Below are 13,587 nucleotides of genomic sequence, written 5' to 3'. Positions count from 1 at the left end.
TGGCAATAATACTGCATTGAGAAACACTTCCTGAGGTATGGCTGTTGCTTGCATTGCTTTCTTTTAGGGCAGTGGTTCTCAACCAGGGTATGCATATGCCTGGGTGTATGCAGAGGTTTTCCCAGGGAGTACAACAACTCCTCTAGATATTTGCCTAGTTTTACAACAGGCTACATAGAAAACACTAGCGAAGTCAGTACAAACTAAAATTTCATGCAGACAATGGCTTATTTATACTGGCTCTATATACACTATACAGTGAAAAGTATGTACAATATTTTATATTCCAATTGGTTTATTTTATAATTATATGGTAAAAATGAGAAGTAAGCAATTTTTCAGTAATAGTGTGCTGTGAAACTTTTGTCTTTTTATAAGAGATTTTATAAGCAAGTAGTTTAAGTGAGGTGAAACTTAGGGTATGCAAGACAAAAATCAGACTCCTGAAAGGGATCCAGTAGTCTCGAAAGGTTAAGAGACACTGTTTTAGGGGATGGGACAGAGTCCCAAAGAGCATAGAGTTGCCTGGAAACCTTCCAAGTATGTAGTGCCTTATCAGTGCCACTGCTAAATAGATGACCTCCCATTTGAAGGAAGCTCTCTATTACTGCTTAGACCTCCCTTGGGATCCTTGAGGGCTGAAGCTATGATGACCTCTTCATGGATATTAGGATGGCCATTGTTTGCACCTCTTGTCAGACACATTCAATGCAGCCTGCAGAGATGTTCAAGCAGTTAATTGGCCATCAGCCATAAGAGATTGTGGTTCCTCCTAATGCTTCTTGGGTAATCTATCCATCAAATTGGATAGTTGTCCAAGTTCAAAAAAAACTTATTGTGGGAGTAGTGCTTGGTAGTTTGCTTCTTGCATTTGTAGGCTTTCAACCAACAAGGTTGAGCTTTTGTGGGGTCCTCTCACCTGGGTATTTTGTAGGACTTACTGTTTTGTTCTCTCCGATACAGCTTGTACCACAAGAGTGCCAGGTATGGGATGCTAATAAAAATATTCAGAGGCATATCTTCTGTCTGCTTTCTTGAAATTAGTAGACATAAGCTGGTGTCTGCAACATCCATCTGGCATGTTACAGCAGACCATTGCTGACTGGCACAGCCAACTTTCCTCAAGTTAGATCAAGTATATCCAAGAGTTTACTTAGTCCTGCCTCAGGGCAGGTGACTTGACTAGGACCTATCGAGATCCTTCTAGGCTTACATTTCTATGATTCTCTTCTACAGTCTCTAGAGGGACAAACAGGGTATCAGCCATCTGTTTTATCAGGTCCTGGAAGACAATGAATTAATCCTCTGAAGCCAGTGAAGGTATGGTCACTGCCTCATCAGGGCAGGACAACATTGGAGCTGGGATTTGATGCTCCTGCTCAGGAGAATGTGGTTCTTCTCCATTCTTCTCCTCTTGCCTCTTCAGCAGCTGTAGAGCTCAACTCATCTGTGGAAACTGAATTTGTGTCTCTTCAGTGAGGGAGACCTAGCTCTGGATACAGTGGGAATGCTGGCTTTCAGAAATAGGGCTGAATATCCCAGGGGATCCAGTATGATCAGTGCAGGAAGGAGAGTGGGGAGAAGGGCACATCAATGATACCAGGACGAGAGCTCCCTGTGACGATGTGTTCTTAGCTCCTGTAACTGAATATCTAGATTTTCTCTGACTTCCCCTGAGCGATCCAGAGGGGAGAAGGAAGATGAGGGGATGATTTCCCTTCCCTGGCACCAGCAGGAGGCCCAACCTGTGTCTGGGGTCATCTCTAGAACAATGCTCCTTCCTGCCTCTACCAGACATCAATGCTGATGTACTGGTAGACAAATGAGGCCTTTCAGAGGAAGTGGCCTGGGAGTGCAACTGAGGGAGATGGACAGACCCACACATTGAGGCTTCTCTGAAGGTATTCCAGAGTCTGAGGAAACCTGCACTGACTTCTCCAGCAGGAAAAACTTCAGCCTCACCTCAGTCACTCACTGTCTGGGTACACCTGGAGAAGTAAACACCACACAGAACAACATTCCACAATGTGTCCTTCCCTAAGGCACATCGGGCACGGACAGCATCCATCACTGATCGACTGTCACACAAGGGACAGGTCTTAAACCTTGGCGACTTTAGCCTTTGCCACCATCTAAAAACCCCTATATGGGGTAGGCATTAAGAGCAGCTGGGGGGGTGGAATTAAGCTTAAGTGACAAAATCCACAATATTTCTTGTTGCCTTTTTTAAATAATATACACGTACAGCCGATTGCTGCAGAGGAGCACGTGGATCGGACAGAGACTTCTCTTAGAGGAGAGTCTATTGATAGAGATTCTCTAGGTTTTAGTCAGGAGGAGAGGATGGAAGAGGATAAAGTATGGGCCAGATCAGACGAGAAACATTCACATAAAAAAGAATCTGACACATTAGAAGAGAGCAGACAAACAGTGACAAGTTTTTAAAGTGCTTGTACACAAATGCTAGAAGTCTAAATAATAAGATGGGTGAACTAGAGTACCTTGTGTTAAAGGAGGATATTGATATAATAGGCATCACAGAGACCTGGTGGAGTGAGAACAAATCAATGGGGCACAATCATTCTGGGGTACAAAATAATATCGGAAGAACAGAACAGATTGTGCGGGGGGGAAGGGGGAAAGGTGGCACTATATGTGAAAGAAAATGTAGAAATCAAATGAAGTAAATCTTAAATGAATCCACATGTTCCATAGAATCTCTATGGACAGCAATTCCATACTCTTCTAAGAATATAACAGTAGGGATCTATTAACGACCACCTGAACAGGACAGTGATAGTGACAATGAAATGCTAAGGGAGATTAGAGAGGCTATCAAAATAAAGAACTCAATAGTGGGGGATTTCAATTATCCCCATATTGACTGGGTACGTCACCTCAGGAAGAAATGCAGAGACAAAATTTCTCGGTAATTTAAATGACTGCTTCTTGGAGCAGCTGGTACAGGAACCCACAAGGGGAGAGGCAATTATCGATTTAGTCCTGAGTGGAGTGCAGGATCTGGTCCAAGAGGTAACTAACAGGACCACTTGGAAATCGTGACCATAATATAACATTTAACATTCCTGTGGTGGGAAGAACACCTCAACAGCCCAACACTGTGGCGTTTAATTTCAAAAAGGAGAACTATGCAAAAAATGAGGTTAGTTAAACAGAAATTAAAAAGGTACAGTGACTAGAGTGAAATCCCTGCAAGCTGCATGGACACTTTTCAAAGACACCATAATAGAGGCCCAACTTAAATGTATACCCCAAATTAAAAAAAAACAACAAAAAACAAAAAACAGTAAAAACTAAAAAAGCCACCGTGGCTTAACAACCATGTAAAGGATGCAGTGAGATAAAAAGGCATCTTTTTAAAAGTGGAAGTCAAACCCTAGTGAGATAAATGGAAAGGAGCATAAACACTGCCAAACTAAGTGTAAAAATGTAATAAGAAAAGCCAAAAAGGAGTTTGAAGAACAGCTAGCCAAAAACTCAAAAGGTAACAACAAAATGTTTTTAAGTACACTAGAAGCAGAAAGCCTGTAAACAACCAGTGGGGCCCCTGAATGATTGAGATACAAAAGGAGCACTTAAAAATGATAAAGTCATTGCGGAGAAACTACATGAATTCTTTGCTTCAGTCTTCACAGCTGAGGATGTTAGGGAGATTCCCAAACCTGAGCCGTCCTTTGTAGGTGACAAACCTGAGGAATTGTCACAGATTGAAGTGTCACTAGAGGAGGTTTTGGAATTAATTGATAAACTTAATAGTAACAAGTCACCGGGACCAGATGGCATTCATCCAAGAGTTCTGAAAGAACTCAAATGTGAAATTGCAGAACTATTAACTATGGTTTGTAACCTGTCCTTTAAAATCAGCTTCTGTACCCAATGACTGGAAGATAGCTAATGTAACGCCAATATTTAAAAAGGGCTCTAGAGGTGATCCCGGCAATTACAGACCAGTAAATCTAACGTCAGTACCGGGCAAATTAGTTGAAACAATAGTAAAGAATAAAATTGTCACACATACAAGAACATAAATTGTTGGGCAAAAGTCAACATGGTTTCTGTAAAGGGAAATCATGTCTTACTAATCTATTAGAGTTCTTTGAAGAGGTCAACAAACATGTGGACAAGGGGGATCCAGTGGACATAGTGTACTTTCCAGAAAGCCTTTTACAAGGTCCCTCACCAAAGGCTCTTACGTAAATTAAGTTGTCTTGGGATAAGAGGGAAGATCCTTTCATGGATTGAGAACTGGTTAAAAGACAGGGAACAAAGGGTAGGAATAAATGGTAAATTTTCAGAATGGAGAGGGAAAACTAGTGGTGTTCCCCAAGGGTCAGTCCTAGGACCAATCCTATTCAACTTATTCATAAATGATCTCAAGAAAGGGGTAAACAGTGAGGTGACAAAGTTTGCAGATGATACTAAACTGCTCAAGATAGTTAAGACCAAAGCAGACTGTGAAGAACTTAAAAAGATCTCGCAAAACTAAGTGATTAGGCAACAACATGGCAAATGAAATTTAATGCAGATAAATGTAAAGTAATGCACATTGGAAAAAATAACCCCAACTATACATACAACATGATGGGGGCTAATTTAGTTACAACGAAGCAGGAAAGAGATCTTGGAGTCATCGTGGATAGTTCTCTGAAGACGTCCATGCAGTGTGTAGCAGCAGTCAAAAAAGCAAACAGGATATTAGGAATCATTAAAAAAAAGGATAGAAAATAAGACAGAGAATATCTTATTGCCCTTATATAGAACCATGGTATGCCCACATCTTGAATACTGCGTACAGATGTGGTCTCCTCATCTCAAAAAAGATATACTGGCATTAGAAAAATTCAGAGAAGGGCAACTAAAATGATTAGGAGTTTGGAATGGGTCCCATATGAGGAGAGATTAAAGAGGCTAGGACTTTTCAGCTGGGAAAAGAGGAGACTAAGGAGGGATATGATAGAGGTATATAAAATCATGAGTGGTGTGGAGAAATTGAATAAGGAAAAGTTATTTACTTGTTCCCATAATAAGAACTAGGGCCACCAAATGAAATTAATGGGCAGCAGGTTTAAAACAAATAAAAGGAAGTTCATCTTCACACAGTGAAGGCTAGGACTATAACAGGGTTTAAAGGAGAACTAGATAAATTCATGGAGGTTAAGTCCATTAATAGCTATTAGCCAGGATGGGTAAGGAATGGTGTCCCTAGCCTCTGTCAGAGGGTGGAGATGGATGGCAGAAGACCGAACACTTGATCATTACCTGTTAGGTTCACTCCCTCTGGGGCACCTGGCATTGGCCACTGTCGGTAGACAGGATACTGGGCTGGATGGACCTTTGGTCTGACCCAGTATGGCCTCTTATATTCTTACATGCACCAACTGGCAAAAGGAAACAACTAATTCTTGCTCACAAATGAGCTAATCCTAAAATCGAAGGTGAATCAGACGGCTCAAGAGAAGCAGACAGTGCTGGGGCTCCACAGATAGCAAGAAGGAACTGAGAAATGGTTGGGTCCACTTTGCCTGGGGGTAGTTGGGGGAAGGGTACCTAGGGACCAGGCATGGCCCCAATTGACACTAGCCAAAAAGAATCTGATCAAGTGCGTGGGGTGCAGGTGCACCAAAAATGGAATTTGTGTGGACAATCACTCCAAGAATTTGCTTTATCAAGGCTTTTTCCCTCCCATAACCACGTCATTAAAATCAGTTACTCTAATGCAGTCTAAGGCATGGGGGTGGGGGAAACAAAACACACCAGCATCACTAAATACCTACAACTAAAACTTTGAGGCATGCCTCTGAATCAAAGATGAACATGGCAAGGGTAGGGAGAAGCTCTCTTGATCCTAGAGCTTCAGGTTCAACTGCCTTGAGGGAAGGGGTGTGCATCCTACCTGGCTAGTCCTTCCTCGTAGAGGTAGGCAACAAGTGGATCATAGGACGTCACCAGTACATACAGGCGCACATCGAATTTGAAATCTGGAAGAGGATTAGCAGGAATCAGTGACCACAAATACTTCCCAAGAGCCACTAGAATCTGAACCCAGCTGAGGGGGGAAGCAACAGACCCTTCTGAGAGCGATGGAGGTGTAAAATAGACAGCAGAGTCTATCAGCTTCTGCTGACTTGATGTTCAGAGCCTGGGTTTGAAGAATCTCTTCCACCCCCACCCCCCAACCATAGTTCTACGGTGCTGGAGAGATTTACCTATCAAAGAAGGCGTGGCAGCCCAAATAGCTATACATAGGCTACTGAGACCATCCGGTCAGGAAACTCAGAGGAAGAAGTCAATTCCTACACACTCACCATCTATGAGCAGGGGGTTGTTGATGTAGCGGGACACCAGGATATTCTCTTCCAGGGAAATCTGGTTTGGCTACAGAACAAGACACAGCATCAGACCAAGAGTGAGGAAACCACGAATCCAAGGGCTGATTTTACTAAGAACCTTTCCATTGTAAAGTCACTCTGTGCTGTTGCAGCTGCTGCTAGGGGAAAGCCTGGCCAGTAACAGGGTATTTAGGGTAATTAGACCCTGATCAGAAGCTTAATCAGGGTGTTATTACATTTCCAAAGAACCTGCCACCCCAGAGCTCCCAAAGTGCTTTACACATAATATATAAATTTAAAAATCACACACATAAGTGTCCTCCTGAATTGGTCTCAAAAGCTATTTAACAGCTACACAGCAATTATACACAACAGGTTAGGGGCTGAAAGTCTCAGAAATGACAGTCACATTGACTCCCTACTACTGTGATTGATGTTAGATATATTGACCAAGCACAGGATTAGAGGGCTTGCTTTCTTCTCAGGCATCCAGGACTGGCTATTGGTGGAGATCCAGGAATAGAAGGACTAAATCCTGTGCCAAGATCTTAATTTCGAGGGTCTCCAGCATATGGAAGGAGAGAGCCAAGAGTGGGGGAGATGACCGCCTCACATCTTCAATCTCTGTGGCCAGCTCCAGGGCTGTTACCCAACTACTCACCCTGCCTAGCTGAGCTCCCCTTATCCCAGTGTCAGACAGCAGTGAGGCTGCTGTACTGACATGGAGCTCACGATAGGAAGCTCCCCATTATAGCTCTATGACAAATACACTTTTCAGCATCACAGGCACAGGTCACTGATTGGGAAGGGAAGCGGTGTAGCTTGCAGGAAGCAACCTCTTCAGGAGACTCACTCTTCACTGTCTGTAAATCCCTCTTTCTGCCCCTTGCCACTAAAAATGGTTCAGATTAGTTAACAGATTCTTGTCCCAGTTTGTGAAGGAGCCAAATCTAATCCACCTCCCTGTCTTTCATTCACTTGTGTCTGGAGATCCACATTGCTCCTGTTCAGGCCAAGGGAAATCTAGGCTAACTAAAGAATCAGAGAGAGCTCAGGCTCTCTTGGTATGAGACAAAAATGGCAGCGTGTTTTACTCTGAATCAGAGAAATAGTTGAGGATTTTTATTTTTTAAAAACACTTTCCATGAATAGATTCTAGAAAACACTCCCTGTGTGGAGGTCACACTAAGAAAAGGGAAATCTTTGGGCCAAACTAGCTGACATACTGCTGGAATAGATACAGAGAGAGAGATCCCAGGAGGGCCCTTTCCTCAGTTCATGGCTACCTTCCCATCACTTGAGCATGCACTCCCTCTCCTTCAAACAAAGAGCAAAGCTGAGTGCAGCTCTGGAAAGAGTTACTTCATGCACTTGGCTAGCTGCTCCCTTATTCCATGGGAAAGAATCCAGGTAGAGGACAGATGAGGCAACCTGGCCCCTTCGCTGCAGGGACAGAGGAGGGAGTAAATGAACACAGTGACTCAGCAACCAGCTTGGTAGTATGCCAGGAACATTTGTCCCATTAGTCCTTAAGGCTCAGAATCCCCTCAACCCCTCTTGGCTCCAGTTGAGACTCAATTGCCACTAGTGAGAAACGGATTCTCTGCACAGCATGCAAAGGGCAAGGCAACTATTACAGCCAGCACATTGTGCTCAGAGCATCAGCCCTCAAGAGAGGCCTGGCACCATGAATCCCAGAGCCCTCTGTATCCAGAACACAGAACAAAGGCCTCTCCCTACCACTGGGGGATTTCACTTTGTTGAAAGTTACTCAACTAATTGGGGCAATCAAATAGCCATGGGAGAAGACAACTCAGGGCCAGTGAAGGTAAGATGTACAATGATGAATATAGGATCCAGCTCTCCATGTCAGACGGACAGCCTGGGGGCCCCACTCCTACAGCTTTTTTCCCCAAGGCAGCCTTCACCATTAGGGAAGCCCAGGATGCAGCTGCACAGCTATTCATATTGCATCAGGAACAGTCTTCTGGTTACTGCTGCATCTGAGACTTAAAAGGCATGTGTTGCAGGACATGAATCATGGAAAAATAGGATGCTGTGGGGCATGCCAGCTGCTTGGGGGTGCTGATCACCTACCAGATACATAATGGTGCTGAAACTGACAGCAGTGCCATCTGCTGGTGAGATTACCATGGCACTTGCCAAAGGGTGAAAATGGGAGGGAATGGAATGCAGCATTATCTGGGGAAGGTCAGCATTCTCCTGAACACTTACATTGTTGATCAGGTAGACACCTCGCCCCCTGGAAGAGGCCACAGGTTTCACTATCCAGGGACCCCTGTCCTTTGAATAAGAACCTAGTCAAGAGAGAGAAGCATGAATCTGAAAAGTCTTCCAACTTTTTGCAAGGGCTGCCAGGGCGTTCCCCACAATGGGAACTCTTACAGAGCGTCTAACAGTTCTAGCATAAATGTGGACAATTCCTTCACTTGTCCTGCTTTTCCCTATGGTGTCAGAAAGCCCCAAATGCCCTCAGTAAGTCTTATCACTTAAACTAGACACTGGCTTCTCTTCTCAGTCTGATATTCCTCCTGGTGCTTCCCCCTCCCGCTAGCATTCCCAGATGTTGGCCAGAGATGCTATGGTGTTGGCCTACGGCAATTCTTAAGGATAAGCCTTCTGATGCTCAGACCCATTAGCCCTCAAGCACTAGGATTTCTTTCATCTGCAGCTGATAATGCTGAAGGGCTCAGCTCTCACATTGAGGCTATGGACTCACCCAGGCATGGGGTAAGCAACACTCATAGGACAGGGATGATATAAACAAGCCAAAAAAAAAAAAACTGTTTCCAATAGTGTTATTCTAGCCTCCCTTCCCTGCAATTTTGTTGTTCAGATCACAAGCTGAGTTGTTTCTCTCAGGGGCCCAAGGGAAAAACTGGATAAGCACAATCCCCCACATACACCTACTTACTCCCTGGCTGCTGTTCAGGGGCTGGGCATTGCCAGCCAGTCACTTACTGCAGAACTCCTGGTACTCTGCTGGCAGGATGAAGGTCTGAGGTAAGATGTGGAATGTCTTGAACCCGTGGGTGTACTGCATGCGACTAACGTTCTTGTACAACCTGTCTTTACGGGTCAGTTCATAGGACCTGAAATTACAAAAGCAGCAGCTTTGTCTTCTCCATGAAGCATCCCTCAGCAACCCACACCAGTGTCCTAACACTGAGGGTTTAGTTACTAGGGCTCTCAGCTCTACCAGAGAAACCTCAATCCCAACCTGCAGCATCCCCTTCTATTCCAGTCCAGGGTCTCCCTTTAGCTTTGCCAATACCCCTCAATCCTCATCTGCAGCACCTCATGCTATTCCTGTCATAGGCCTCCCAAGGCAGAGACTGACCAGAACTGTAGTTTTAGTGACATGGACAAACATCTACCAGGACCTACAAAGAACCCACCCAACCCCCTTCAATTGTGCACCAAATAAAATGAGATGCCCCATACCTGGGCTAGAAAGGCAAGGGCACTAAACCCAAGTACCATCTTCCTATTACCAGATAGGAATGGGAGATAGAATGTGTGGCTCAGTCCAGATGTTCTGGGACCTGTGCATCACCCACCCCACACGTTACTTAGAGACATTGATCTTCAGTCCCCTCCAGACACTAGTGAATTTGTTCAGCAAAGCTCTTACCTGGGGAAGTGGTTGACTTTCTGAATATCTGAGAGGGTGCGCAGCAGGTAGGGCTTCAGGTGGGATCCCGTCCACATGAGGTTATAATCACTACTGTTGGGGTGTACCTGAGGATGGGACAAAGCCAAGGAGCAGATGAGACAGACCATACTACCACTAGTAACTAAGCACTCTGCCCTCTACTTTGAGGGACATGGGAAGTTTCTAGCCTCATGGATTGGTCCCACTACAATTTGTGATATTCTTAACCCAAGATGTTGCACAGTTTTGCTAGGAGCTATTAAATAGCTGTCACATCCCAACCCTAGACACAGCTGTTAGGAAAAACCTATTTTCATAGGCAGTCTAAATCCATTTATAAAGCATTCTGAAGTCCCTCAACAGTCCTGGGAGACTGAACCCTAATCTGTCTCTTAAACAAAAGAACTCAACACTCACAGGTACCTACTGAAATATCCTTGACTGTACACAGGGTGCTGATATAGAACCAGATAGGTGCTAGAGAATGATAAGCATTATAAGGCATCACCACACACGCTCCTGCCTGCTACCTTAGGGTGTGAAATGAGGCTCCAAAAGTCGGGGGGAGGGGGGTAGAAATTAAAACAAAAACAAATCAACCTGTATTCTTCCAGCTAAGGATACTTCAAAAACTGGGTTTACAATGAGAGAACAAAGAGCACCCCTGCAGATGGTAGAATTGTGCAGTGTTCCCTGATAGATTGGCTGAAGGTTAAAAGCACCACAGGCCCAGGTTCATGTGCTATATCCTGATTCAGAAAGAAGCCCAGAATTTCAACCTTCGCAGCACGTGTCCAAACTCAGTGGCTCTCAATATCCTTGAGATCTGGTGCACACACCTCGTGGAATCCATGGGCAGTCAGAATGCTGCGCACCAGGCGGCTGTCTGTTTTCACAATCTTATAGGACAAGCGATAGCGCTCTGTGAAGAAGGCAAGAGATGGAGTTAGTGACAGCAGCTGAGGTACCGACAGCCTGAGCACCCAACAATAGCAAAGCAAAATACATGAACCCTGCACCGCTTCAAAAGGGAGAAGAGTGCCATTGCACTTTGCACACTGAAGTTATAAATTTTATTAAAGCTAATGTTTAAAATCAAATTTACACAAGTTAAGAGGGAAGGTCCTGTACATCTGGGGTCAGGCTCAAGTTATGAGTGATTACAAGCATCGGTTACAAAGTTCACAGGATCCATACATATAACATAACCAGCATAGACCCAGACTGGGGTGTGGGAGTTTTTAAAACATCAGTGGATAAGTGATCTCAGATACGCCACCCATAGAATGTATTTAGAGTCCAAGTCAGTATTGGTGTAGTGAATAAGTACATGGGTGGGGTGCATCCCTTGGTTTGTCAGGGGAGGAAGTGGGTTATTTCCCTGACCGGCGTTCTCGATTACTCAACCGGATACGGAAAATGTCCCGTGATGTGCTCTGTGTAGATGTCTCTGGACCACCTGATGGTGTCGGACACCATGAGCGGTCTCATGAGCTGGGCGTAGCGCCGACTGACTCCGCAGGCTCTTAGCACTGGCTCGTTGTGGGGGGGTCCCACGCCCCCCAAGGCCTCCATGACTAGGGCGTGAATCTGGACCTCGTAGCCCTGGGCTCTCAGGGCGTCGGCCAGCAGGGTGTATTTCAGCACCTTCCGAGCTCGGGCCTCATGGAAGGCCGGTGACCTGTTTTCAAATGGCACCGTTGCGTCCACCATGAGGACCTCCTTTTCCACGTTGGTCATGACGATTTTGGATTGCAGTCGGCTGTCTGTCCTGGGGATGGCAGAGTCTACGGTGATCTTCCCCAGGGACGGCAGGATGGCTTTCACCAGCTGGTTTTGGATGGCGTTGTGGCGGTGCCGCCAGGCTCCGGAGTGATGTTGGCATCTACACAGGATGTGAGGTAGGGTCTTGTTGGAGTAGCCGCATTTTGCACACTGCAGTTATACTACATCCCTGATGAGTCTCTAGATGCAATAGCACTTGGCAAAGCACAGGGTTACACAAGATCCCTGTGCAACTCTGAGTGGAACAGCACACAGTGATGCAGCATTGGATTATACCAATCCCTCAGTGGCCAAATTTCTGCCTTTAGTCAGTCCAGTCTCTTATGATACAAGAGGTACTATTTGTTCTCAGACTTTTCAGATATTTGATTCCCAACAAACCCGATTTCTTTACAGGTCTCTTCATAGGCTCTTTTCCAACACTCCAGAGTGTTATCCCAATATCTTCTGCACACCTCAAAATAGGTCCATGTAGCCAAGACTGTTTGGTTCATGCCACAGGCCCCACACTAACATGCACGGCTGTGGATGTGGCCCTGGTCCCAGAATTTGAATGCTCACACCATAGCAGTCATCTAATGCCCATACTATACAGTCATCTAATGAATTAGACATGAGCAAAGGGAGCAGCATTGGACTTTAATGAGTCTGTACAAATGCAAGGAGCAGGAAGGAGTAAAACAGTACAAATTTTGAGAGAGAAAAAATCAGTATCCACAGAGAATCACAGAACCAAGAGTGGTAAGCAGCATTGGAAGCATTATAAATAAAGAACTAACAGAATTAAAAGATTAGTGAATAGAGGAGACAAAATGTCATTTATGTGGACCTATTAATTTAAGGGAGTTCAGAGACAGAAAATAAATTATCATGGGGCTGGAACAATGGATTGACAAACCAAGGTACAGAAGAATTAGCATAAGGCTGAGGAATTGCATAGGCTGGTTCAAGCTAGGAATAAGGAAGTAAACCAAGTGCAGAAAAGTAGATTGAATCTCAGGGAACTTGTTCATACTGCTGAGAACTGGTCTCCAGAGGGAAGGGGTAGGTGCCTCATCACTCAAAACATTTAAACCTGGACTGGACAAAACCCTTGAGAACAAGCCAGGTTGGACTAGATGAATCCCAAAAGTCTTGTCTATGTCCAGTTACTATGAAACAGGACACCACACCACACCACCATAAGGTCCTCAGAGCAACCCCAACCTACAGCATACAAGCACTGATCTCTGACACACGTTACATGGGTCAAAAGTTCTCCCCCCACAGGTTATCTACCCTACCCAAAAGGGCCATAAGCATTCCGGTCTAGGCTGGACATAAGAAATTAGATCATCAATAGGAGGGGGGGAAGTGTCTGCATCTTAGTGAAAGAAGCCAAGTGGAATTCAGCCTTTTCCTAATTCTTTACATACAACCTGAGTCTTGGCAATAGAAATGCTCCCAGAACCCAGTGCAAGGATATCAGTTCTTGACCATTTACAAGGGCTCTGCCTTTCTACGTGATTTTTTACTCTCCCTATTTGAAGCTAAAATGCTTTGGTTTCCCAGCCCCAATACCACAAGAGATAGGACTTCCTTTTGTTTACATCTACTTCTCTGCTGGCAAGTCTTGATAATGGAGATGGACCAAGAAGTTAATAGGGTTTGTTGTTATTGTCACTGCTGCAGTTGGGCCAGCAGGGGGCACTTGCATAATTTCTGATGCGTCCCACTAAAACTGCCCAGGTTTGTGTGTTTTTAACTTCTTGACTATAGAGTGATGAATTACAATCT

General features: G+C 44.7%; 1 protein-coding gene across 2 annotated transcripts in view; it reads right to left on the bottom strand.

Moving 5' to 3' along the window:
• Nucleotides 1–13,587, bottom strand: part of TTLL5 (tubulin tyrosine ligase like 5) — a 214,163-nt gene that overhangs the window by 194,298 nt on the left and 6,278 nt on the right. For both annotated transcript variants that reach the window (XM_029911515.1, XM_029911516.1), the window contains exons 3-8: nucleotides 10,866–10,948; nucleotides 10,006–10,112; nucleotides 9,333–9,463; nucleotides 8,586–8,668; nucleotides 6,327–6,396; nucleotides 5,915–5,999 (exon numbers count right to left, since the gene is read on the bottom strand). In XM_029911515.1, coding sequence (XP_029767375.1) covers nucleotides 5,915–5,999; nucleotides 6,327–6,396; nucleotides 8,586–8,668; nucleotides 9,333–9,463; nucleotides 10,006–10,112; nucleotides 10,866–10,948 — 559 coding nt within the window. The remainder of the gene's footprint in view (nucleotides 1–5,914; nucleotides 6,000–6,326; nucleotides 6,397–8,585; nucleotides 8,669–9,332; nucleotides 9,464–10,005; nucleotides 10,113–10,865; nucleotides 10,949–13,587) is intronic.

This window comes from Terrapene carolina, unplaced genomic scaffold (genome assembly GCF_002925995.2).
Source record: "Terrapene carolina triunguis isolate 2854851 unplaced genomic scaffold, T_m_triunguis-2.0 Scaffold96, whole genome shotgun sequence".
Lineage (NCBI taxonomy): Eukaryota > Metazoa > Chordata > Testudines > Emydidae > Terrapene > Terrapene triunguis.
Note: the sequence above shows the minus strand (reverse complement) of the source record. Positions and strands in the feature narration are given on the sequence as shown.